The sequence below is a fragment of the Aspergillus versicolor genome, assembly GCF_001890125.1.
Source record: "Aspergillus versicolor CBS 583.65 unplaced genomic scaffold ASPVEscaffold_1, whole genome shotgun sequence".
Taxonomy (NCBI): domain Eukaryota; kingdom Fungi; phylum Ascomycota; class Eurotiomycetes; order Eurotiales; family Aspergillaceae; genus Aspergillus; species Aspergillus versicolor.
Genome location: NW_024467524.1, coordinates 4579068 through 4599501, shown reverse-complemented (window position 1 = coordinate 4599501; position 20434 = coordinate 4579068). Strand labels below are relative to the sequence as shown.

Genomic DNA, 20434 nt, shown 5'->3' with positions numbered 1-20434 from the left:
TTAGGGGTTCGTTATACAAAAAGGTATCAATAATCCAACAGCAAAAGACAAAAACAAGAGGTCAATAATAAAAACAATAATAATAACAATCATCTTCAGGCCAAAAAACCAATAACCCATATCCGTAACGTATCATTTCATCATGTGAATCATCAAGCATCTGTAAAAAAGAAGAAAAACATTAACCAAAAGTTGTGAGCTTCTTCAGCCAGCCGGGTCTTTTCGGTGGCTCGGCTCCATATCGATTGTACTTCATCCCACGGTCTCGTTCATAGTCTCCACTAGAGCTGGTCTTGCCATTTTCACGTTCTGCTCTTCGGTCTTCACGCTTTCTTGCACGGAGATCTTCAATCTCTTGATCGTCCAATCCGGGATACTTGCTCCGACGGCGGGACTGGCGGCGAAGCTCGCGACGAGCTTCTTCATCTGATGAAATTGTGTGGCCAGGAATTTCATCTTCAGGTCCCGGGGGCATATCGAGCACAGTCGGCACAATTGGCGGTGGCTCCGGGGGCTCATCGGCCTGCGAATCTACCCAAGACGATGTTTTATCCTTTCGTGCTCCAAGTGGCACCGGTGTAGGCCTCGTCGTATCTGGAGGCGCTTTGGATTTCCGGCGGCTCGATTTTTCATCGTCTCTGGATCGTTGAGTGAAGCGAATTCTTTCAGGATCATGGCTATCGAGATAGAAGTCTCTCGCGCCTCTGTCGTCTACCCGCGAACGGTGCCGTCTCTGTCGTTGTTCATAACCACTGGGGTTTTCGTGCATTTCTGCTTCTCTCTGTCGCCTGCGCTCTCGTTTTTCAGCGGCCAAGCGAGCCTCCGCTTCCCGAGCCTCTTGCTCTTCCCTACGGATACGCTCTTCACGAGCTGCTCTGCGGGCGCGCTTCTCCTCGCGACGACGCTCCTCTTCTTCTCGAAGTTGTTTCACATGCTCTTCGCGCTCACGGGCCATTTCCTCTCGTTGGCGAGCCTTTTCCTCTCTCCGACGTGCCCGTCGCTCCTCAGCTTCTCGGAGCTCGGTCTCCCGGAGCTCATCAGCGGCAGCCTGCGGGGCTTGTCGCGATGCACGTTTAGCTCTCCGTGCTGCCTTTCGAGCCTCCACATCTTCTGCCTCCGCATCAGGGAAAGCACCGACAACAGCAGGCTCAGGTGCACCCCCCTCGCCATCTGTGTCCGGACGCATAGAGCGTCTTTTCCGATCATCACGACGACGTCGAGTCTCGTCGCGCTCGGTCTCTGTTGCGTATCGTGTGTCGTCATCACGACGAGAACGAGATTTGCGACGCTCTGGGGCTGCGGCTTCGGGCTTTGTGTTTCTTCGCAAAGACCCAAGTAAGCCCATAAGACCGGTGGACTCTTGCTTTTTGGGCATGGTATTTGACCGCTTTACGCGTCGTTCACGTTCCCTTGATGGTGGGGGTTCGACAAAGGCAATGTCATCGGGACCAGAGAATACATCGGGGCCTCTCTCCTCATCTTCTCGAGGTTCTTCCGGGTTTGATCTCGACTAGGAATCAAGTTAGTGACCTTCAATCGTTTTTTTTTTTTTTTTTTTTACGTGGGGCGTCTCTTACCCGTCTCGCCGAAGCTCGTCCAGAGTGTCTAGAACCGGAATGTCTTGAATCCTCTTTGGAAGGTTGCTCAACGTCTTCCCGGTCCACTACAACCAGATCTTCGTCCTCAATAGCATATGGATCGGGCGCACCTGAAACTGGGTTAGGATTCTAAACTTGACGCATGGACAATAATAAACTTACGAGATTTCCTTCGCTCCTTGTGTCTGTCTTTTCTAGAAGATGATTCCTTAGCGCCCATCAATTTTGCTGCTTTCTCCGGAACAGGGCCGTCATCCGGAGGAGTGGGAAACCCAGCCTCATCAATATCGACTGATTGGTGTCGTGATGACCGCTTAGAGTCATGTGCGGCAGATCTTCTAACCGACTTGGTTCGGGAGGGCTGCGGAGGCGTGCCGAGAATAAAGTTAGAGAACCCCATGCCACGGCTAGCCCTAGCATCCCGGCGTCTGTCCCTGTCAGATGCCGAAGACCTCTCGCCTTCGTTCTCAGACTCTCTCGCCCTTGCCTGCTTCGTCGATTTGGACCGCGAAACGGCCTGTGAAGGTTCCTTCTTGCTAAGCCTAGCCTCAGAGGTGCGCGGTTTCCTTGGAGGTGTAGCGCCGAAAAATCCCCAAGTCGCAGGGGGAGCTGAGCGCTCAGCGCGCGAACGCTCCTTTTTGGCGGGCTTTTCTGGCGTTGTCTCCGGTGAAGGCAGGTTTTCGGCATCCGCGTCTAGCGCACCGGATGCCATCATATCGTCAGCAGTAAGAGGCTCTTGTGGCGGTATAGCCTTTTTCGAACCTTTCTTGCTCTTTTTACCCATCTTCTCGGCAGGTGTTGGCTCTTCTTCAGCGTCCGGGCCTTTCTCCCCCTCTTCTGCTGGTGCAGCATCAGGCCCCGGCACTGGCTCAGGTTCAACCTCCTTGGCCTTCTTCTTCTTCTTCTCGGTCTTTGATATGGGTTGGGGCTCCGGTTCAGGGGCCGGTTCCGGCTCGGGCTCAACGTTCTTCGATTTCTTTTTCTTCTTTTCGGTCTTTGTCAGTTCGGGTTCTGGTTTCGGTTCGGGCTCAGCCGCTGGCTCAGGCTCTGGTTCTGGTTCTGGTTCGGGTTCGGGTTCCGGCTCAGGCTCCTTTGCCTTCTTTTTCTTTGTAGACTCAGATTCTAAAAGCTTCGCTTTCTCTTTCCTTCTCCTTTCCCTCTCTTTTTCCTTCTCCCTCTCCTTTTCTTTTTCCTTCTCCTTCTCCCTCTTTTTCTTCTCCTTCTTTGAAAGCGGAGGCTCCTCCTTTTTAGATTCGGGCTCCGGTTCTGGTTCTGGTTCAGGCTCCGCTGGTGGAGTCTCCTCAATATCGTCGTCAAAAGCGTCAGGGAAGCTGCCTGGCACTGAGTCGTGCGAGCGCTCTTCTTTGCTAGGCTCGACGTCTACTAGGTCTTCCTGTGGGGTTGGCTCCACTGGGTTTGGTGCAGCTCGGGCGGCGTCCTTGTCTTTTGACTTTAGTTTTTCCACTGCATCTTTCTCTTTCTGCCTCTCTTTCTTTGCTTTTTCGAGAGCGCTGATGCGCTCCGCAACAGAGAGTTTTGTTGATGGTTTGGACTTGGAGGTGGCAAAACCCGTCTTAGCTGACTCCGCGGCTGGCGCGGGTGGCTCAGGTGCTTCTAGCGCGACTGGCGCTTCTGGCGGGACATCTTTCTGCTCGTCACCAACATCAATGAGAAGATCAGGTTCGGCAGCTGGGGTTGTTTCTTCCACAGGATCGAGTTCCTTAGGCTGCTCCTCGGTCTTTTTCTTGACGGTCTTTGTTTTGGTTGTGCCCATTGTCGCTGCTCCCAGGCTGGCCCAAAACCCTTTGGCGGCCTTTGGGGTCTCTACTTTCTTGGTCGACTTTGCAGGCTTCGTATCATGATCATCCCAGATGGAATCTTGATTTTTCTCCGATTCCCTGGTAAACTCCCGCTCGAGCCCTAGAGATGGAGGCGTGGGGGCAGGGGGCGGAGGCTCCTCTGAGATCCTGTTCTTCGACTTTTTCTTGTCCTTGGATGAACCCCAGATTCCTGCCCACCCACCGTCCTCGACTGGATCTTCTTCAGGTTGTTCTTGGGCTATCTCGACTAGTTGGTTGTTCTCGTCTGGAACTGGCTCTGGGTCATCAGGCGCTTCCTTGACTGGATCAGGTTCTGGAGCCGGTTCTGCTTTTGGTGGAGGCTCTAGAGGGAAATCTCGTCCAGGAATAGGCAGATTCTTCTTGGTCAAGTTTCTTTCCCGCTTCTTTCTCTCTTTAGATGATAGATTAAGCCAGTCGTCGTAGAGCGGGTCGTCTGGGAAATCGGGTTTCCATTCTTCAGGCTCTGGCTCCGGCTCCGGCTCTGGTTCAGCTGGAGGAGGCGTAGGCTCTCGAGGTGGTTCCGGGGCAGGCTCTGGGATAGCCTTCCCTTTCTTCTTCTTACTCTTCTTGTCTGTTGCACTGAAGCCCCAACCCCAACCGTCGTTCTTTTCGGCTTCCTCTTTAGCTTTCCGTTCTTCTTCCTCCTTGGCTTTTCGCTCTTCCTCTTCCTTTGCCAGGCGCTCCTCCTCTTCCTGCCGAAGCCGTTCCTCTTCTTCCTGTCTCTTTTTCTCCGCCTCAGCTTCCTCCTCTTCCTGCCTCTTCCTCTCTTCCTCCTCTTGACGCTTCTTCTCTTCTTCCTCCTTCTTCTTTCTTTCCTCCTCTTTCCTCTGCTTCTTATTCTTCTTTGTAGCACCAAACCCACCTAGCCAATCGTCAGTAGGAGGCGGTTCCGGAGCCTTGGGTGGCTCCTCAGGGACAGGCTCCTCTGCTTTCTTCTTGTCCTTCTTGCTGCTTGACAAGATATTTCCCCAGCCATCATCAGCGGCCTTGGAATCACCATTGGTAGCTGGAGCGGGATCAAAGCCTCCTCCAAAGCCAAATCCCATAGAAGTGTTCAAAGGATCAGATTTGAGACCACCACCCCAAGGGTTGGTGTCTTTCCCCCCAGTTGCGCCTGAGAGAGAATCAAGCCCCCATTTATTACCACCACTGCCGCCACCACTCCCCCATCCGCCGAAACTGAATCCGGTAGATTTTTGAGAACCAAGATTCAGGTCAAGCTGCGGGGCTCCATCATTCAGACTCACATCTTGGAGATCACCCGCCGGTTCCACCTAGTCCATGGTAAGCAATCAACATTAATAAAGCAAGTACAATAATAGGTGCACGTACTTTGCCTTTTTTCTTCTTCCCTGCCCCGACGCCGGCCCATGAGTCGTCGTTGTCCCCATCAGCATCATCCGCCCAGCTCAGTCCTGTTTTTTTGGCAGCGTCGGCCTCTTCTTGGGCTTTTCGTTCCTCCTCTTCTTTGGCAAGCCGTTCTTCCTCCTCTTTCTTCTGTTGCTTCTTCTTCTTTGAACTTGTTGCTGTGCCCCAAGGATCTCCCCAGCCATCATCGTCGCCATTATTCCCATCATCGCCGTTTCCGTCCCCAGATCCACCTGCATCGCCGCCTCCATCATCTGGCTTATCGCTGTTCTCTTCCGGTGGTGGTGGCGGATCGTTCGCGGGCGGTGGCGCGGCGGGTTTCGCAGCTCCTCCCTTCTTCTTCTTACCTTTATGTTCCCGAATACCGGAGGGACTCTCAAAATCAATAATATGATGCGAAGACCGTGTCTTGGAGTCCTTACTTTCCTCTACACCTGCCTCGTAAGCCCATGTTCTCCTTTCAGCCAATGGTGCAGCCACGCAATAATCGGGAGGGAGATCGCTGATTGCCTCGTCATATGAAGGTGGAGGGATATCGTTGCTTAAACGCTCGGGAAGACGAAGGCCGATTTCAAAAGCTGATGCCGCCTCGCGGAATTTGTTCAGACGGCTCTCTATATCCTGTATATACTAAAACAAAAAAAATCATAAGCATCATGCATTCGGTGGTCGGAGGCATCTTCAAGCAACGAACCTCTGTAACCATCTTAGTTATAACCAACGCCGTTTGTTGAATATCTCCACATGGCAAATAAGGTACAGCCTCCCAAGCACTCATGTCATATTTCAAGAGCACCTCCTTTGTGATTGGAGGCCACAATTCGTCGCGACTTCCCATATTACCCTTTGACGATACCATGCTCTGGTTACGGCGCGGGGTTTCGTGATTTAGCGTAGGCCCGTGATAGAGTACGCGCGTAGCATCCATGGCGGGCAGTAGGATGGCCAGCGACCCGAGTCCACCAAGCGCATGCGTATTGGGGCCGAGCCGCAGGCAAAAATAAAAACGCTTCTATAGGATTCCTTGACTAGACCGCAATAGCGAACGCGGGTCTACGGGCGAGCGGAAACCAATGTTGGACGGCGACGCAAGTATATACAAACAGTCGAGCGCCTAACGAAGGCTTGAAAAATCCGAAGAAAAAATCCCACCTCGGTGACTCGTCGTACTGCTAAATCACAAGCGTTCGGCGCCTGCTGGCGATCCCCCCCCCAAAAAAAAAGTTGATCTCAACTCGGACCAAGCAAAGGTTTATCAACCAGGTACCGAATTTTGTCGGCTGAGAGTAAACAGCCGAAGCATCTGGCTCCTGGCGACAGAGGGGGAAGTGATATGAGGGCGATCGCAGGGTGTTTAATAGGGAGAAGTAAGGATACAGATGAAGGTCATGGAGTTCATGACCTCAAGGCACTCGAGGCGGTGGGTGGGAATGAAGGAGGATGGATAGCGCTGCGAAAGATCGGCCAACGAAGGAACGGGATTGGACGGTGTGCTATGCGATGGATCCTGGATACAGCTCGGAATGTGAACGAAGTGAAAGAACTAAAGGGGCTTGGGAAACCCAACAATGTTAGTGGTTGCGCAACAAGCAAGAGGAAAAATTTTCGTTCTTCTTTTCTTTTGCGGTCATCGACTGATCAGGCTCTGGTTGCTTCTTTCTTTCTCGTTCGTTGCATGCTTACCCGTGGGATCTGTGCTACGCATTGATCGGCATGACGGGGAGAGTCAAGTGCTCTCAACGGTGGCTGGGGAGGGAAACTCTGGAGCACCGCTAATCGATAAAGGAGAGGCGTGCAAAATTGGATACAGCGATGAAAGCGATAACGAATGGGACGGCCGAATGCAGAATCATAAAAATGATTGATTGAAGAGACGATAAAGGCGGTAGATATGGTAAAGGTCACGCAGGGACACCACTCAGGAAATTCAGTGGTGGGCATAAATGGTCCTATCGATAAAGATTCCACCCCTCCTTTACACCAAGTATGATGCACGATGGCTGTAGCCAAGGGGGGGTAATGCAGCTATTTAATCTACCCTCTGTCACTTGCTTCGAGGTTGGAGTTGGACTGCCAGGTCGCATTCAAATAGGTACCTAACTGGCTATACAGAGCAACCTTAAGATGTTTGTTGTCGCCAAACCCAAGTGGGGTTCGTGATGGACGGACCCTTGGTTCATCCCCAGCATAAATAAACAACAATGCCATGGTACAACCTCAACCTCCCGATCTTGATGGATCATATATTACCTCCTTCACTCTGCATCAACTAGCAACTTGCAAAGTTTGCCAAACAGCCTATCAAGCACTGGACTTCCCCAACAGGAAGTCAAGAACCTCGGATACCCGCCAAACAGTCGAGGTTTCAAGCTGCGCCGACGTCTGCTCTTGCTCACCGCATCGAAGGCAAAGCCTCCAAGATCATCCCCCGCAGCCTATGAGATGAGTTGGCGCACGACCAAGCCTTCGCCATTGGACGTTTTATTATCGTCTGCCTCTTTGACACTGCCCGGGCACTGTCTGATGCTTCCATTCCCATGTTTTGATCTGCTTCCCGTTCCGCCTGTTATCTCCGCAGGTCGCCTCAATTGAACTGACTCATCTCGAGGCTGTTGATACTGCCCGTCTCGCACATTACTTAAAGAACCTTCGATCCGTACTCTCGAGTCTCAATTAAGTGACCACAATGACCTACTTACAATGGATCCTTAGTACTCGAGCAAGACTCGAAATCACCAATCGACTCGACTACAATAATGACTCAATCTCGGCCTCCTACTAACCATACCCACCCAACTACGGGGTAAATCCTCCGTGGGCTGTCATGCATTTCTTCATGCCCAATATGGAGACCTTGTCCCTGCATTCCAGCCATTACCCGACGGTTTTACACACCATCGACTGTGCCCTCGATATCGAGGCCATTTGCAAGTGCTTTCTACTCCAAATATTCACCCCATCTCCCACTGGCGGTGAAGGATTTCTGCACGTTTATCATGCCATAACACTGGTTTAAAACAGGAATCTGCATGATTGAAATCTATTACTATGGTAGCACGGACATGGCGGCTTACGCTTTGTATGCATGAATTTCCCGACTGCAGACTCAAGGTCGCAGAGATTTCCAATACAATACTATGCCTAGCACATCTGTTATCATGGCTGTGGCTCGGATGCGGAGCTTCAACGGGGTCGCTCTAAATATGTTGTACAAGTCATTGTACTACTTACCTCCGTAATCAAGGCATGCAGATTGTTCTCATAGCAAAAATAATGTGCGTATTCTTGACCGCGGAGTCCAATAATCCAGAAAAAAACTACAATACATTCAAGCCACGAGTAAAGTACATCAATAACACCTAGCGGAAAGAAGGCCAGGAACAGGCCAATACATGAGTACTTGAACAAATCAAAATCAATAAGTTCTCAAGGCCCTACAGCACTGAAACCTTATCCCTCTAATACCAGAAATCCCATCATACAGAAGGCATAAACTCGAGCTGCTTGCATCAAAGAAATAAAGAAAGGATATCATGTGTTGGTCGAGATCGCACCGGCCTACTCCTCATCTTCGGCTTGTTGAGACTGCTCCGGAGCCGCCTTGCCATAGACCTCGAAGTACTCGCGCTCGTAGCGTTGCCTATCAGATTTCGCTACCTCTCTGTATTTCTATTCGCACTCGTTAGCCTGGATGGCGAATGATTGTAGGTGCAACCCGTTTGCGTATTGACTCACCTCCTTCGCTGATTCTGACAAGCTCTTCCATTCATTTGCCGCTGCTTGGGTCAAGTTTGCAACATCGTTTCTGCTCTTGTCGCGCTGCTCCTGGTAAAATATAATAAAGGGTGAAAGTGGCTTTTTGACCAACCGATCATCTCGGATTAAAGTAACTTTCTTGGAACCCTTAATTCTCCCCAACCGACGCCGAGCCTTGTTGGCTTCCAGGATTTGAAGAGGCGTGTGAGATTGAACCCATGCTTCATAAGCAGCTTTGTTGGCGGCTCTATTAGCAGTGGCGATATCGGTATAGCGCTATAAATTTGTTAACCATTATCCCTAGATGTGTACAAGCCCAAGGTGTTGGCGAACCTGATTCTCCTCAGCACTGATTGATCGCGCAAGTTCAATTGCCTTCTTGAAGACCTCGGGCCTTGTTATTCCCTCTTTATCCACCTGCTGCGACTTGGTGGTAACTGCTACCACCCAAGCAGACACCGGAAGACCCTTTGGCAGCTTTAAAGAAGTCTCCTTTAGTTCCCGTAGATGTTTCCTGTACGCCGCAGCTTTCTTCTTCTCCTTCTGTTCTTCGGTCATCGGCCCCTTCTTCCTGCCAGGTCTCTTTGCTTTCTTGGGCTGCTTCTTCTTCTTCGGTTTGCCGGCGGTCGACCCCTTCGGACGGCCTTTGCTATCGGCATAGCCTCGGACCAAGTTTCCAACTATGAAGCTTGATTGGGGAACGCTACGGGTGATCGAGCTTGGTCGGGTTTGACGCGCAACAGACGAGATACGGCGGACCTGATTCTGCGGCGTGATCACCCGGATAGAGCGCGCAAAAGCCCCCTGCACTGGGAGCTTTCGCAGGATATTTCCGCCACGGCGGACGAGATTGATAGGCATTGCGAGCTTGATTCAGCAACAAAGCAACAACAACACGGGGTGCAGTAGAGGGATTGGTGATGGAAGTTAAAGGGAAACGAGAGTCTTGGTCGTGCGACGGGGGGGTGGAGTGGCTCTGATACAGAGCTAGCGTCAACCAGGCGACGAGCCGACGATTCGCTGCAGGGGCTTGGGCGAAGGAGCTTGAGCTGAAACCGGAGGCTGGGGTCGCGTCGTTTGGGCTCTACCGAAAGGGGAAGTAAGTAACACGTGACCGATCTCCGCGAGCTCGGTGACTTCATCTTACACGTGATTTAGGTGGCCAACGCCTTAAGGCTAAAAAAGAACAGGACTTCATATCTTGGAGCAGCCAAGACAGCCAAATACCCAACACGGTGGTGGTCTCCTGTCAGGGTGTTATATTGATTTGATTCGACATCAGATGGAATGGTAATATAGGAACTGTTTCGCTTACCTCGCCGCTGCTCGAGTTTTCTTTGAGTCCCAGTACGGAGTAATACTCACTCATTGCTGGCCTGCAACAATGGCTCGCCATGGGGATACTCGCTCACCATCACCTGTAGGCAGCACATATTCATCATCCAGACGAAGTCGCAGAGACGATGACCGCTATGAGCGGAAACGGGACGATGGCCGGAGCTATCGGAGATCTCGTAGCCCTGAGGTTCGTGCCGCCTGCTCATTTTTCGTTCACTACAAGTACTTGTCTAACAGTCTATTCTTTTTTTTATTCAGAGGCGATATCGTGAACGCGAACGTGACCGCGACCGAGATTCGTACCGAAGACGTGACCGCTCGATAGACAGGCGCGACAATCACCGCGACGATGATTATCGGCGGCGAGACCGCTCCCGAGACCGACGGCGCTCTAGGGATAGAGATTATGACCGTGATTACCGTCGAAGGAGTCGAAGCCGCGATAGGGATTACCGAAGGCGAGATGATTCCCGCGACAGGGTCCGAAGACGGACAGACGATTCTGCTGACTTGAAGCACAAGTCTAGACGGGACGATAGCCGAGATCGGACCAGGGGTTCTACGCCCAAGTCTCGAGAGGCAAGCCTCCTAGTGCCGTTTAATTCCTAGATGAACACTACTAATACAGGCTGAACAGACCTCGAAACCTGCCACACCGACGCGCACGGGACCCACGGATGATGAAAAGAGAGCTGAGCGCCTAGCCAAACTTGAGGCGTGGAAGCAAAAGCAAGCCGCCGAAAAAGAACGAAAGCAGAAAGAAGCGGAAGCTGTTGGTGGACCAAAGAATATCTTGGACGCAATTGATAGAAAGTCTGGATTATCCCCAGCCGTTAGTTCTCCCCAGTCTCCTGCCACTCAAGGCGTTGATACCGCCCCAGCCACATATGCTGGGAAATTCGATCCGAAAGCTATCGCCAAAAGCGCTGCTCAGGCACCAGCTGCTCCAGCGGTGTTGGGCGAAGATGTAGCTGTTCCGGCCGCTGCAAAAACCAACGGCCAGTCGTTTGCCAAGGCCCAAGACAACAAACTGTCAACCAAAACTCCATCCTCAGGTACGTGCCCCATTTTGGCAGTCAACTACGAGCTATGTACTTACGCACCACATTCAGCTGCCCTAAAAGCGAAGGGAAACGTTGGAAGATTCGGGTTGGGTTCCAAACAAGCAGCAGATAATGAGAAGTCAATTGCGACGAAGACGCTCGGGTTTGGCGAAGAGGAATCAACGCGAAGGAAACTAGAACGCCTTCCAACCCCACCGATGGACGACACGGAAGCCAGCAAGGTCGTGGATGCGACCGCGGATGATGACGACGATGTTGATATGCAAGAGGGAGAAACGGAAGAAGATGCTGCTGCTGCTGCCCGTGTGGCCGCCGAACGACGAGAGGAACGTTTGCAAAATGAAGCTCTCGCTGAGCAAACCAACGGCGATACACCAGCGAAAGAAGAGGTTCCTGAAAAAATGGAAATCGACGCCCAGGAGGAGGAAGAGGTTGATCCCTTGGACGCCTTCATGTCGGAGCTTGCAGAATCTGGCCCACCGAAAAAGAAGGTTGGCGCCAAGTTTGCCAAAGCTCAGGAGCCTGAGGCCATCTTTGGTGATGAGAATGATGTGGACGTTACTGCTGTTGGTGAGGGTGACGCTGAAGATTTTCTCGCCATCGCCAACAAGGCAAAGAAGAAGAAGGATATCCCGACTGTCGATCATAAGAAGATGGAATATGAGCCGTTCCGTCGGAAGTTTTATACCGAACCCTCAGACTTGGCCCAGATGTCTGAGGAAGAGGCAGCGAACTTGCGGCTAGAACTTGATGGAATCAAAGTCCGCGGGTTGGATGTTCCTAAACCAGTGCAGAAATGGTCGCAATGTGGATTGGGAATACAGTCGCTGGACGTCGTTGACAAGCTTGGCTTCGAGAGCCTAACTTCAATTCAGACTCAAGCAATCCCCGCCATCATGTCTGGTCGGGATGTGATTGGTGTGGCGAAAACTGGATCCGGAAAGACAATGGCTTTCCTCATTCCCATGTTTCGGCATATCAAAGATCAACGACCCCTTGACAATATGGAGGGTCCAGTAGGCTTGATCATGACACCTACCCGTGAATTAGCCACCCAAATACACAAGGATTGCAAGCCATTCTTGAAAGCCCTAAATCTCCGAGCCGTGTGCGCTTACGGTGGTGCTCCAATCAAAGATCAAATCGCCGAGCTGAAGCGTGGAGCCGAAGTCATTGTGTGCACCCCAGGACGAATGATTGACCTTCTGGCGGCGAACGCTGGGCGAGTGACTAATCTACGCCGAGTCACATATGTTGTCCTGGACGAAGCTGACCGTATGTTCGACATGGGCTTCGAGCCTCAGGTTATGAAGATCTTGAGCAACGTGCGTCCTGATCGGCAAACTGTGCTATTCTCCGCTACATTCCCGCGGAACATGGAAGCGTTGGCTCGCAAGACTCTCGCCAAGCCGATTGAAATTGTTGTCGGTGGTAGAAGTGTTGTTGCACCTGAGATTACACAGATCGTAGAAGTCTGCAGCGAGGACAAGAAGTTCGTCAGGCTTTTGGAGTTGCTGGGTAATTTGTACTCAACGGAAGAAAACGAAGATGCTCGGTCGTTGATTTTTGTTGATCGCCAAGAGGCAGCTGATACGCTCCTGAGGGAGTTGATGCGCAAAGGCTATCCTTGTATGTCTATCCATGGTGGTAAGGATCAGATTGATCGTGACTCTACCATTGAGGATTTCAAAGCCGGCATCTTCCCTGTTCTGATCGCAACTTCCGTCGCTGCACGCGGTTTGGACGTCAAACAGCTGAAACTCGTTGTCAACTACGATGCGCCCAACCATCTGGAAGACTATGTGCATCGTGCTGGACGTACTGGTCGTGCCGGAAACACAGGAACAGCGGTTACCTTTATAACGGAGGATCAGGAACGGTATTCGGTTGATATTGCCAAAGCGCTCAAGCAGAGCGGCCAGCAAATCCCAGAACCTGTACAAGCTCTGGTCGACTCATTTCTGGAAAAGGTCAAGGCTGGTAAAGAGAAGGCCAGCACCTCTGGCTTTGGCGGAAAGGGTCTGGAACGATTGGATCAAGAGCGTGATGCAGCGAGAAATCGCGAACGTCGTACATACAAAACTGGAGATGAGGGCGAGGAGGAGGAAGAGAAGGATGAGAAGAAGAATGAACAGGCCGAAGAACAGTTCAACAAAGTTATCTCCTCCGTCCAATCCGCCTCTACACCACTACCTGGTGTTCCCAAGGGTATTGATCTTGACGGCAAGATCACCGTTCACAAGAGAGAAGTCGACCCGAATGCTCCCAATAACCCTCTCGACAAGGTTGGTTCAGCTGTTGCGGGTATTCATGCCCGTCTTAGCCGTGCGGGAGTGATGAGATCGGGTGTGCCCATTGACAACCGCGGCCCTGACGCCGGTGCATTCCATGCCACGCTTGAAATCAACGACTTTCCTCGTAAGTTCCCAATCTACAATCATTCTAGCAGTAATTTGGCTAATATACCTTTTACATTACAGAAAAAGCTCGATGGGCGGTTACAAATCGCACAAACGTGGCCAAGATTCTCGAGGCTACTGGTACATCTATTACCACTAAGGGTAGCTTCTACGCAACTGGTAAAGAGCCCGGTCCCGGAGAGAACGCCAAGCTGTACATCCTGGTTGAGGGCGAAACCGAGCTGTCTGTGACGAATGCGATGCGAGAACTAATGCGGTTGTTGAAAGAAGGCACAATCGCGGCGGTGGATAGTGAAGCTCGGGCTCCGGCATCAGGCCGGTATAACGTGGTATAGAATCACACGGCTGTATCATATTCTGATTCAAATCGAATACAATTCAATCAATTACGATATGTTATGATCTAATTCCGTAACGCAAATCCTAAATCTCGAAGTAGATGTGTACAATCAAGCCTCGCCTCTCTTTCCAAGCCAGCTCAGTCCCATCTCCTCGCAGCAGAGGCACCATCGGCATCCCTAGCAGCTCTCTCATCCCGACTCACCTCGTTTAATGTTTGGTTTTGTGTCTGGGCCTTTTGCGCTGCCAATTTTGACCCTAGTTTCCCTTTATTCGCGGGCCCCGTAGCCTCGGCGCGTTTCTATCAAGCAAACTGTTAGCACCAAGTTCATATTAAGGACAGCGCAATACATCGGCAACAATCAACAATGCCAGCCCAATCTCTCCAAAGGAAGCCCGTGCGCAACCAAGAAAGCACAGGCTAGAAAAGCAATACGGAATAAACATACCTGAGCTGCCAATGCCGCCTTCGCCCTTGCATCATCCGTATCTTCTACCGCCCCTGTTCCTGATGCTGTCCCCGCACCAGGATTGGCGTTTTCCCCTCCTCCTCCTCCGCCCCCCAAGGTCCTCCCTGGCGACTGCCAGTGTGATTTTGACTTTGCATTTGCGGGGACGGAGGCGCGCGGGGCGGAGTTGTCTGCGCTTGACCCGAGGACACGGCCGGGACGGGCGAAGGGTTCGGCCGCGGATTCGTTCTTGGATCTGGAGCAAATGTTTCCCATTATTATTTTGGAGCTTGCGGGTATTGAACGGTTGCGTGGTGGTGATGTGATCTAGGTGTGTTGATTGATTATCGGGTACCTAGGAAGGNGGGCCGCAATGGGGTTATTGGCGGCAGCAGAGAGTGACGGTAGCACAATGTTAATTGTATTATGTATAAAAGTAGTTCTAGAGTATAATCCTCGATGCGTATGGAAAATCAACGACTTAATGGGAGAGTCGAGTCGAATGGTGTCCGAGAAAGGGCATCCATACCGCATGGTTTCTGCCTGTGTTATCCCGATAAGAGATAGTGGGTCTTGGCGGTGAAAACACGTGCTGCGGCAGCCGTTCCGGATTAGGAATGGGGGGTAAAATCTGTCTCGGCCTGAATTTGAAGGTATACACCGGTACAGCGCTCGAGGACCAGAAATTCGGCAATCAAGCACTGTCCAGTTGCATCATCCGCCATCCGGGAATTCCTGCGCTGAAAACGAGCTGCTTCGAGTCAGTGCTCGAGCCGGGAGTCGTCGTTGGCGCCTGAGATATGGGCAAGTCGCCATTCGTGGACTCTCGCGCAGCTAACTCCCAAGGTCCTCCCCCACGTCCGCAGGGTCCTCACTGATATCAGAAATCCACAGCCAGGCGCAAGATCGTTTGCCAGATTGCCGAATATTGCAGGCTGGGTATCCCCAAGGTCCCCAGCTCAGCTTCTTCTGCCCGCCATGCCTCAGGCCAGTGATCCGGGCTGCTGCTTTTGCCCATTCTCGCCCTCCCACCCACGCCCGCGCCGATTGTCATTGGTATGTGATCGTCTCATTTTGTTCGCTTGTATCGGCTCCAGGGCTCGCTAACATCCATCCTTGGGTCCAGCACGAGAAGGAATTGGATGCCTTTCTGCTTTTGTCTCGCTCATTCATAGAGCGTTCACCCGAGTCGACATACGACTCATCAAAAATTGCAGACAAGATGGCTACCCACACGCGAAAGGACGACTTCTGCCTCGAATGCCACTGGGAGTCCTTTCATCTAGACGGGAAAAGCTCGGAGGATTCGTCCGTGGCCCCGGCGTCTGAGTGCTGCCCTGATAAGGAGCAGCATGCCTCAGAAGCGCATGGCGACAGCGCTTGCTGCGACACTGACAACTGCTCCATTACCTGCCCATCAGTCTGCGACGGCTTTGTCGACTGCAACGACGAAGACAACCACGACCCTTGCTCTGTATCTAGATGTGAAGAGTCACATTGTCATGACCCTGCCCCTATCTGCTTTGACGAACACTGCTTTGATCCCGACGCCCACCCAGAAATCCCAGACCACTCATTCGAGTCCCTATTTGGACTGGGGATACCAATGACTACAGACAAGAATGACTTTTCACTCACCCTGGATCAGTGCCAGGCCGACCATCATATGCCCAAACCAACTGAGCATACCGCAGCAGACCTCAACCATCTATGCGCTGGTCCCTTTTTTAGCCCAGACTCAATAGCAATCACTCCCTGCCATCCCCCTCACAGCTATCATCATGATCCTCACTCCGCCGGCCTCTCCCAGGTCCCTCCTGCTCAGAGTATGATGCCTCCATCATTACCCATGCAAAACGATGTCAACCCCTCCGACGTCTTCCACATGCTTGGGATGTGCCCCGACTACTCGAATCACTTTCATGTCCACGAAGCATCAAATTGTCCTGAGAATCTGGACGGCAGCACCTCGTCGAACTCTTTCACTTGCCTCCATCTCGACGACGATAGTTTAAACAGCATACTGAAGAACCCTATATACACAGGCAATAACCTTCCCGCCAGGGGTCCCTGCCGTTCGAACCATCGTTGCCGGTCTCATCACCACGCACACGCCCACCACTTCTCACCCTACTCCCGTCATTCTCGATCAAGCATCAGTTCCCAAATTCTCCCCAGTCCTGGCGAAACACCGCCTCCGCTAGACGGTGGTGTATCTTCAGTCATAACAAGTCCCGACTACTCCGCGGCTGATGGTGAATTGCACGTATGCAAATGGGTTATTAATTCCCGGGGCATCAAAACCGGCTGTGGCGCTTCCTTTTCAAGCGCCAGTGCGCTTCAAGAGCACCTTGTCTCTCGCCATATGGGACCCGTCAACGGCGCCAAGGGAACTGGATACTACTGTTGCTGGGAAGGGTGCAGCCGGCCTGGAGAGCCATTCTCGCAGAAATCGAAACTTCAAGGCCACTTCCTCACACACAGCAACTGTAAGTCACTACAATCAAATTATGTGTGATACAAATTAACAATTTAGACAAAAACTTCCAATGCACGGTCTGCGGGAAGCTCTTTGCTCGACAAGCGACGCTTGAACGTCATGAGCGAAGCCACCGCGGCGAGAAACCCTACAAGTGTCCAGATTGTGGCAAGTCATTCACAGATAGCAGTGAATTAAGTATGTTGCCTTGCCCTGGTTTATCTTTCTACTTTACTAACAGGATAGAAACTCATTCGCGCACTCATACCGGCGAGAAGCCCTTCAAGTGCACGTATCCAGGATGCAACTTTCAAACCGGCGATGTAAGCCTGCCAGCCTTTTTTGTTTTTGCAAAACTACGATGCTAACAACTTATCTTAGTCGTCAAATATGTCCAGTCACAGACTCAGTAAGTTCCTTTCAATTCTACTTCTGTTAATCACAGTGATTCTAATACTATCCAGCACATGGCGAACGAAGACACAAATGCCTTCACGCTGGTTGTAACAAGAGCTTTACTCGACCTGGTACGTTCCGTCACCTATCCTCGCCATCCAAGTGGAACACTACTCACTAACCAACCTTACTTTTATAGACCAACTCAAACGACACATGCGCTCAACGCACAAAACCGAAATCCAAATCCCAACCCCCCTGCTCGGGTCTCCAACAGATGACCAACTCGCATTTCCAATTCAGTCTCAGGTTCCTTTCAGCATGGCGTAACAAACTGATACCAGGCTATAGTGGCTAAGGCGTTATCGAACGGATATTGTGGCGTTGGTAATGGATGGCTAAATGGGTTTATGTCTATATCTTTGTCTTTATACATGCTTTATTGGAGGCGTGAAGGTGAAGTACGTGTGAAGTACTTGGACGAGATGAAATGAGGCAAGGCGCGATGAGATGAGATGAGATGATTAATGATTGGATACCACTACTATTCACACAATGAATATGGATATTACTTCCACGCCTAGATTTCTAGGTGAAAAGTCGAAGATCATGTTTAACTCCTATACGCTATTATAAATTGTGCATCGCAATGCTTCCTTATCCCACGACAGCCAGTCAACTAGGGTTTGGACTTGGAGGTTGGGAGGGCTGAGTCAAGCCCTAATCCATAAGCAGAGTGATGTAAACAGCCCGGCCTTTCGTGCATCGTCTGCATTAGTATCGATAGCATAGGGTTTATTGAGGTTCATAGCTACTGAGTTCATGTTTCTGGGTTTAATGGCATTCATAGTTCTACCATTTATTTTACTCTTTTTCTCGAACCCATTGGGTCGCGGGTTATCGTATCATTAGAGACACGAAATTCTCCAAGTTCACGGCCATAAAGTACGCTGTGCCACAAAATACATATACCTATATACCTAGTACTTCGGCCCGATATAGATTACATACCCCCTTCAGATCAACGAATCCCCAACAAATCAACCCCAAGGACAGAAGCCGGAGGGATAAAGAAAAGACGGAGGGGAGCAAACGACTCAAAATTAATCATGAGCCCTTCCCTCCAAACCCTCCACCGCACTCTTGACCTCCCTCACCCGTTGGCCAACCCTCTTCTTCACCTCCTCCTTAACAGCGTCCGGTACCTCCGCAGGGTCAATCGACAGCTCAACAAAGGCCTCCTCTCCTTCTGAGTTTTCGCCCTTGGCTGGATCAACGTTCGCCGGGGGTTCGGAGGCTGTGTATATATCGTAAGCAACAACAAGGCTATTCAGGGCATCGCGCGCGGATTCACGGTCCGAGGCAGCGTAGATAGTTGCCGAGTCGGTGGACTCAGTTGCGATTTCCAGTTCGTCGGTGGCAGTTTCGTAGCTATATATTTATCATGCCTGGTTAGTATCATTCTCTTTATTTGGGGCTTTGTTCAAGATTTCAAGGGTTTAAGCAACGTACAGTTCTTGCAGTTCTTCAACGATAAGGTCTGCTTGGCTTTTCCCGGAGCCGGAAGTTGCGGCGGGAGACGAGGACGGGGGTGTTGAGGAGAAGGCCCGGGAGATGCTTAGGTTCTTTTGATTGGGGATAGAGTTAAGGTTTGAATGAAGCTTGTGTTGTTTAATTGGTCCAGCTGGTATGGAAGCAATGGAACGGAGAGGGATCCTTGTGCGGAGAGTGGCGTGAGTGCCGGAGCTCCGAAGGGAGGACGTTGAGAGTTTCAATGGTCTAGGAGGCATTTCTGCGGTGACTTTTTCTCGGCAATGAAAGTAATTGAATCGATAATAAAAGGACAATTGAGCGAGCGGATTTGATTGTACAGGAAGAAATGAAGGAGAAAACTGGAGGAGGCTTGAAGGATGGAGTGCAGGTGGAATGGCATGATGCTGGAATGCACGATGACGTTTATCTAATCAATCGGCTAAGGTGAGCTAAACCTCACGTGTCGCCAGCAAATATTTACTAATGCCAGGTCTCTTATACTTGCAAGGAATTGGTCATAATCGAATCAATTCTAAGATAATGAGACGATTTTTTAAATCTAAAGTCCAAACTTCATCCCCCCATTCGCGCAGACCACGCTCCCGGTACACCAGCCCCCATCGCCCGTACACAACATCCCCACCACCCCCGCAACCTCCTCCGTAAACGCCGGCCTCCGCCCGCCCATCTTCTCATTCACAATGCGCACCTGCTCCTCTGTCAATCCCAGCTCAGCAAGCACCGGGTCATTCTTCGGATCAACAAGCTTGCTCAGCGGCGTCTCGTCCTGGAATCCCTGGATCTGATTCCAGAACCCCTCGCCCGTCTTAAAGTACATATCACCCGAGACAGGACCAGGGTTGATCGCGTTAACCGTCGCCCGGTCCGCGAGTTCTCGAGCCCAAGTCCGAGTCATGGCCTCGAGCGCAGCCTTTGTCCCACCATAAACACTTTGTCCGGTGAAGCCGAGACTCGAGGAGACTGAGGAGATGTTCACGATACGCCCGGAGCGATTCGTAGGTAGATACGGCGCGACAGCCTGGGTGAGGAGGAGCGGGGCAAGGACATTGATGGTGTAGTGCCAGTTAAAGTAGGCCGCGTCGATGGGGCCCTTCTCGGTATCGTTTAGGTCTCTGTCTGCCGAAACGCCGGCATTGTTGATCAGGATGTCGATTGTTGTGTTGGGGAAGTGGGTGTTGGCTGCGGCGAGGATCTTGACCACGGCATCGTCGGGGGTAGAGAGATCGGCTTGCACTGACACGCAGCGGATGGAGTGCTTGGTTGAGAGCTCGGCGCAGAGGCTTTCGGTTCTGGAGCGCGAGGACTCGGAGGTAAAGTTTAGCAGGAGCGAGCAGCCTTTGCTGGCGAGGTTTTTGGCGATAGCTTCGCCGATGCCTTTGTGACGTTAGTGACGGTCCAAAGGTCTATAGTCTCCTTAAAACTCCAAACAGATGAAGAGGGGGGAGCTTACCCCGCGAGCCGCCAGTGACGATACCGAACTTTCCTTCCAGTGAGCGAGACATAATCGGTCTGGGTGTTAATGTTGTGGATAAGTAATATTTCCAGGTTGGGAGGAAGGTTGTACTTGTAAGTTCCGTGACCGGTTAAATAGGCTCTCTCTTCTGCTGGTTAATTCGGGGTACTGTCCCACTTCTCGACGTTTCACCCCACCATTCGGGAAATTTCCCATCCAAGAGTCCGAACAATCGAACCATATGCATATCTACCGAGGACTACGGTTAAATAAAGCTCAAACTCTACCAGAATTTCAGGTTCACGACGCAATGCAGCAATGAATGATGCTGCGGTTCATTATATGGTATAATATATGTGGGATCCCCCCATCTACTCTT

At 51.3% G+C, this 20434-nt stretch overlaps 7 protein-coding genes across 7 annotated transcripts; 2 read left to right on the top strand and 5 right to left on the bottom strand.

Moving 5' to 3' along the window:
* Positions 1 to 62: 62 nt before the first annotated feature.
* ASPVEDRAFT_299082 (uncharacterized protein) lies at positions 63 to 5948 on the bottom strand. The gene is made up of 5 exons (XM_040810288.1): positions 5502 to 5948; positions 4772 to 5428; positions 1761 to 4713; positions 1578 to 1708; positions 63 to 1510 (listed from the first exon to the last, which is right to left on the bottom strand). The coding sequence occupies exons 1-5, from the start codon at positions 5733 to 5735 to the stop codon at positions 182 to 184; spliced, it is 5304 nt and encodes a 1767-aa protein (XP_040663299.1). The 5' UTR covers positions 5736 to 5948; the 3' UTR covers positions 63 to 181.
* Positions 5949 to 6880, bottom strand: ASPVEDRAFT_299122 (uncharacterized protein). Its single transcript, XM_040810291.1, has 3 exons — positions 6491 to 6880; positions 6375 to 6425; positions 5949 to 6314 (listed from the first exon to the last, which is right to left on the bottom strand). Exons 1-3 carry the CDS (start codon positions 6746 to 6748, stop codon positions 6162 to 6164), a joined length of 462 nt encoding a protein of 153 aa, XP_040663298.1. The 5' UTR covers positions 6749 to 6880; the 3' UTR covers positions 5949 to 6161.
* Positions 6881 to 7930: 1050 nt separating this feature from the next.
* Positions 7931 to 9617, bottom strand: ASPVEDRAFT_36957 (uncharacterized protein). Its single transcript, XM_040811337.1, has 3 exons — positions 8897 to 9617; positions 8543 to 8839; positions 7931 to 8476 (listed from the first exon to the last, which is right to left on the bottom strand). Exons 1-3 carry the CDS (start codon positions 9422 to 9424, stop codon positions 8366 to 8368), a joined length of 936 nt encoding a protein of 311 aa, XP_040663297.1. The 5' UTR covers positions 9425 to 9617; the 3' UTR covers positions 7931 to 8365.
* Positions 9618 to 9947: 330 nt separating this feature from the next.
* Positions 9948 to 13720, top strand: ASPVEDRAFT_49520 (DEAD/DEAH box RNA helicase; the record flags this gene model as incomplete). Its single annotated transcript, XM_040814175.1, has 5 exons — positions 9948 to 10088; positions 10160 to 10480; positions 10539 to 10956; positions 11014 to 13383; positions 13446 to 13720. 5 exons carry the CDS (start codon positions 9948 to 9950, stop codon positions 13718 to 13720), a joined length of 3525 nt encoding a protein of 1174 aa, XP_040663296.1.
* Positions 13721 to 13863: 143 nt separating this feature from the next.
* On the bottom strand, positions 13864 to 14449 carry ASPVEDRAFT_146890 (uncharacterized protein; the record flags this gene model as incomplete). Its single annotated transcript, XM_040808103.1, has 2 exons — positions 13864 to 14025; positions 14174 to 14449. 2 exons carry the CDS (start codon positions 14447 to 14449, stop codon positions 13864 to 13866), a joined length of 438 nt encoding a protein of 145 aa, XP_040663295.1.
* Positions 14450 to 14788: 339 nt separating this feature from the next.
* On the top strand, positions 14789 to 17799 carry ASPVEDRAFT_36955 (C2H2-type zinc finger protein). Its single transcript, XM_040811336.1, has 7 exons — positions 14789 to 15229; positions 15300 to 16662; positions 16710 to 16850; positions 16899 to 16975; positions 17034 to 17061; positions 17117 to 17179; positions 17248 to 17799. Exons 1-7 carry the CDS (start codon positions 15152 to 15154, stop codon positions 17376 to 17378), a joined length of 1881 nt encoding a protein of 626 aa, XP_040663294.1. The 5' UTR covers positions 14789 to 15151; the 3' UTR covers positions 17379 to 17799.
* Positions 17800 to 17862: 63 nt separating this feature from the next.
* Positions 17863 to 20259, bottom strand: ASPVEDRAFT_59224 (SDR family NAD(P)-dependent oxidoreductase). The gene is made up of 5 exons (XM_040815462.1): positions 20053 to 20259; positions 19291 to 19976; positions 19177 to 19180; positions 18561 to 18855; positions 17863 to 18479 (listed from the first exon to the last, which is right to left on the bottom strand). Exons 1-5 carry the CDS (start codon positions 20102 to 20104, stop codon positions 18152 to 18154), a joined length of 1365 nt encoding a protein of 454 aa, XP_040663293.1. The 5' UTR covers positions 20105 to 20259; the 3' UTR covers positions 17863 to 18151.
* Positions 20260 to 20434: the final 175 nt, after the last annotated feature.

Bases quoted from the DNA above. Each gene is read 5' to 3' on its own strand.
- ASPVEDRAFT_299082 (XM_040810288.1), bottom strand. From the start codon at position 5,735: ATGGATGCTACGCGCGTACTCTATCACGGGCCTACGCTAAATCACGAA. The intron at 5,429-5,501 runs GTTCGTTGCTTG...TAGTATATACAG, and splicing joins TAACTAAGATGGTTACAGAG to GATATAGAGAGCCGTCTGAA. The intron at 1,709-1,760 runs GTAAGTTTATTA...ACCCAGTTTCAG, and splicing joins CAAGGAGCGAAGGAAATCTC to GTGCGCCCGATCCATATGCT.
- ASPVEDRAFT_299122 (XM_040810291.1), bottom strand. From the start codon at position 6,748: ATGCCCACCACTGAATTTCCTGAGTGGTGTCCCTGCGTGACCTTTACC. The intron at 6,426-6,490 runs GTAAGCATGCAA...TGACCGCAAAAG, and splicing joins GCGTAGCACAGATCCCACGG to AAAAGAAGAACGAAAATTTT. The intron at 6,315-6,374 runs GTTGGGTTTCCC...AGCTGTATCCAG, and splicing joins GTTGCGCAACCACTAACATT to GATCCATCGCATAGCACACC.
- ASPVEDRAFT_36957 (XM_040811337.1), bottom strand. From the start codon at position 9,424: ATGCCTATCAATCTCGTCCGCCGTGGCGGAAATATCCTGCGAAAGCTC. The intron at 8,840-8,896 runs GTTCGCCAACAC...ACAAATTTATAG, and splicing joins TCAGTGCTGAGGAGAATCAG to CGCTATACCGATATCGCCAC. The intron at 8,477-8,542 runs GTGAGTCAATAC...GAGTGCGAATAG, and splicing joins TGTCAGAATCAGCGAAGGAG to AAATACAGAGAGGTAGCGAA.
- ASPVEDRAFT_36955 (XM_040811336.1), top strand. From the start codon at position 15,152: ATGCCTCAGGCCAGTGATCCGGGCTGCTGCTTTTGCCCATTCTCGCCC. The intron at 15,230-15,299 runs GTATGTGATCGT...CCTTGGGTCCAG, and splicing joins GCCCGCGCCGATTGTCATTG to CACGAGAAGGAATTGGATGC. The intron at 17,062-17,116 runs GTAAGTTCCTTT...AATACTATCCAG, and splicing joins TATGTCCAGTCACAGACTCA to CACATGGCGAACGAAGACAC.
- ASPVEDRAFT_59224 (XM_040815462.1), bottom strand. From the start codon at position 20,104: ATGTCTCGCTCACTGGAAGGAAAGTTCGGTATCGTCACTGGCGGCTCG. The intron at 19,977-20,052 runs GTAAGCTCCCCC...AACGTCACAAAG, and splicing joins CGTCACTGGCGGCTCGCGGG to GCATCGGCGAAGCTATCGCC. The intron at 18,480-18,560 runs GTACGTTGCTTA...ATAAATATATAG, and splicing joins GTTGAAGAACTGCAAGAACT to CTACGAAACTGCCACCGACG.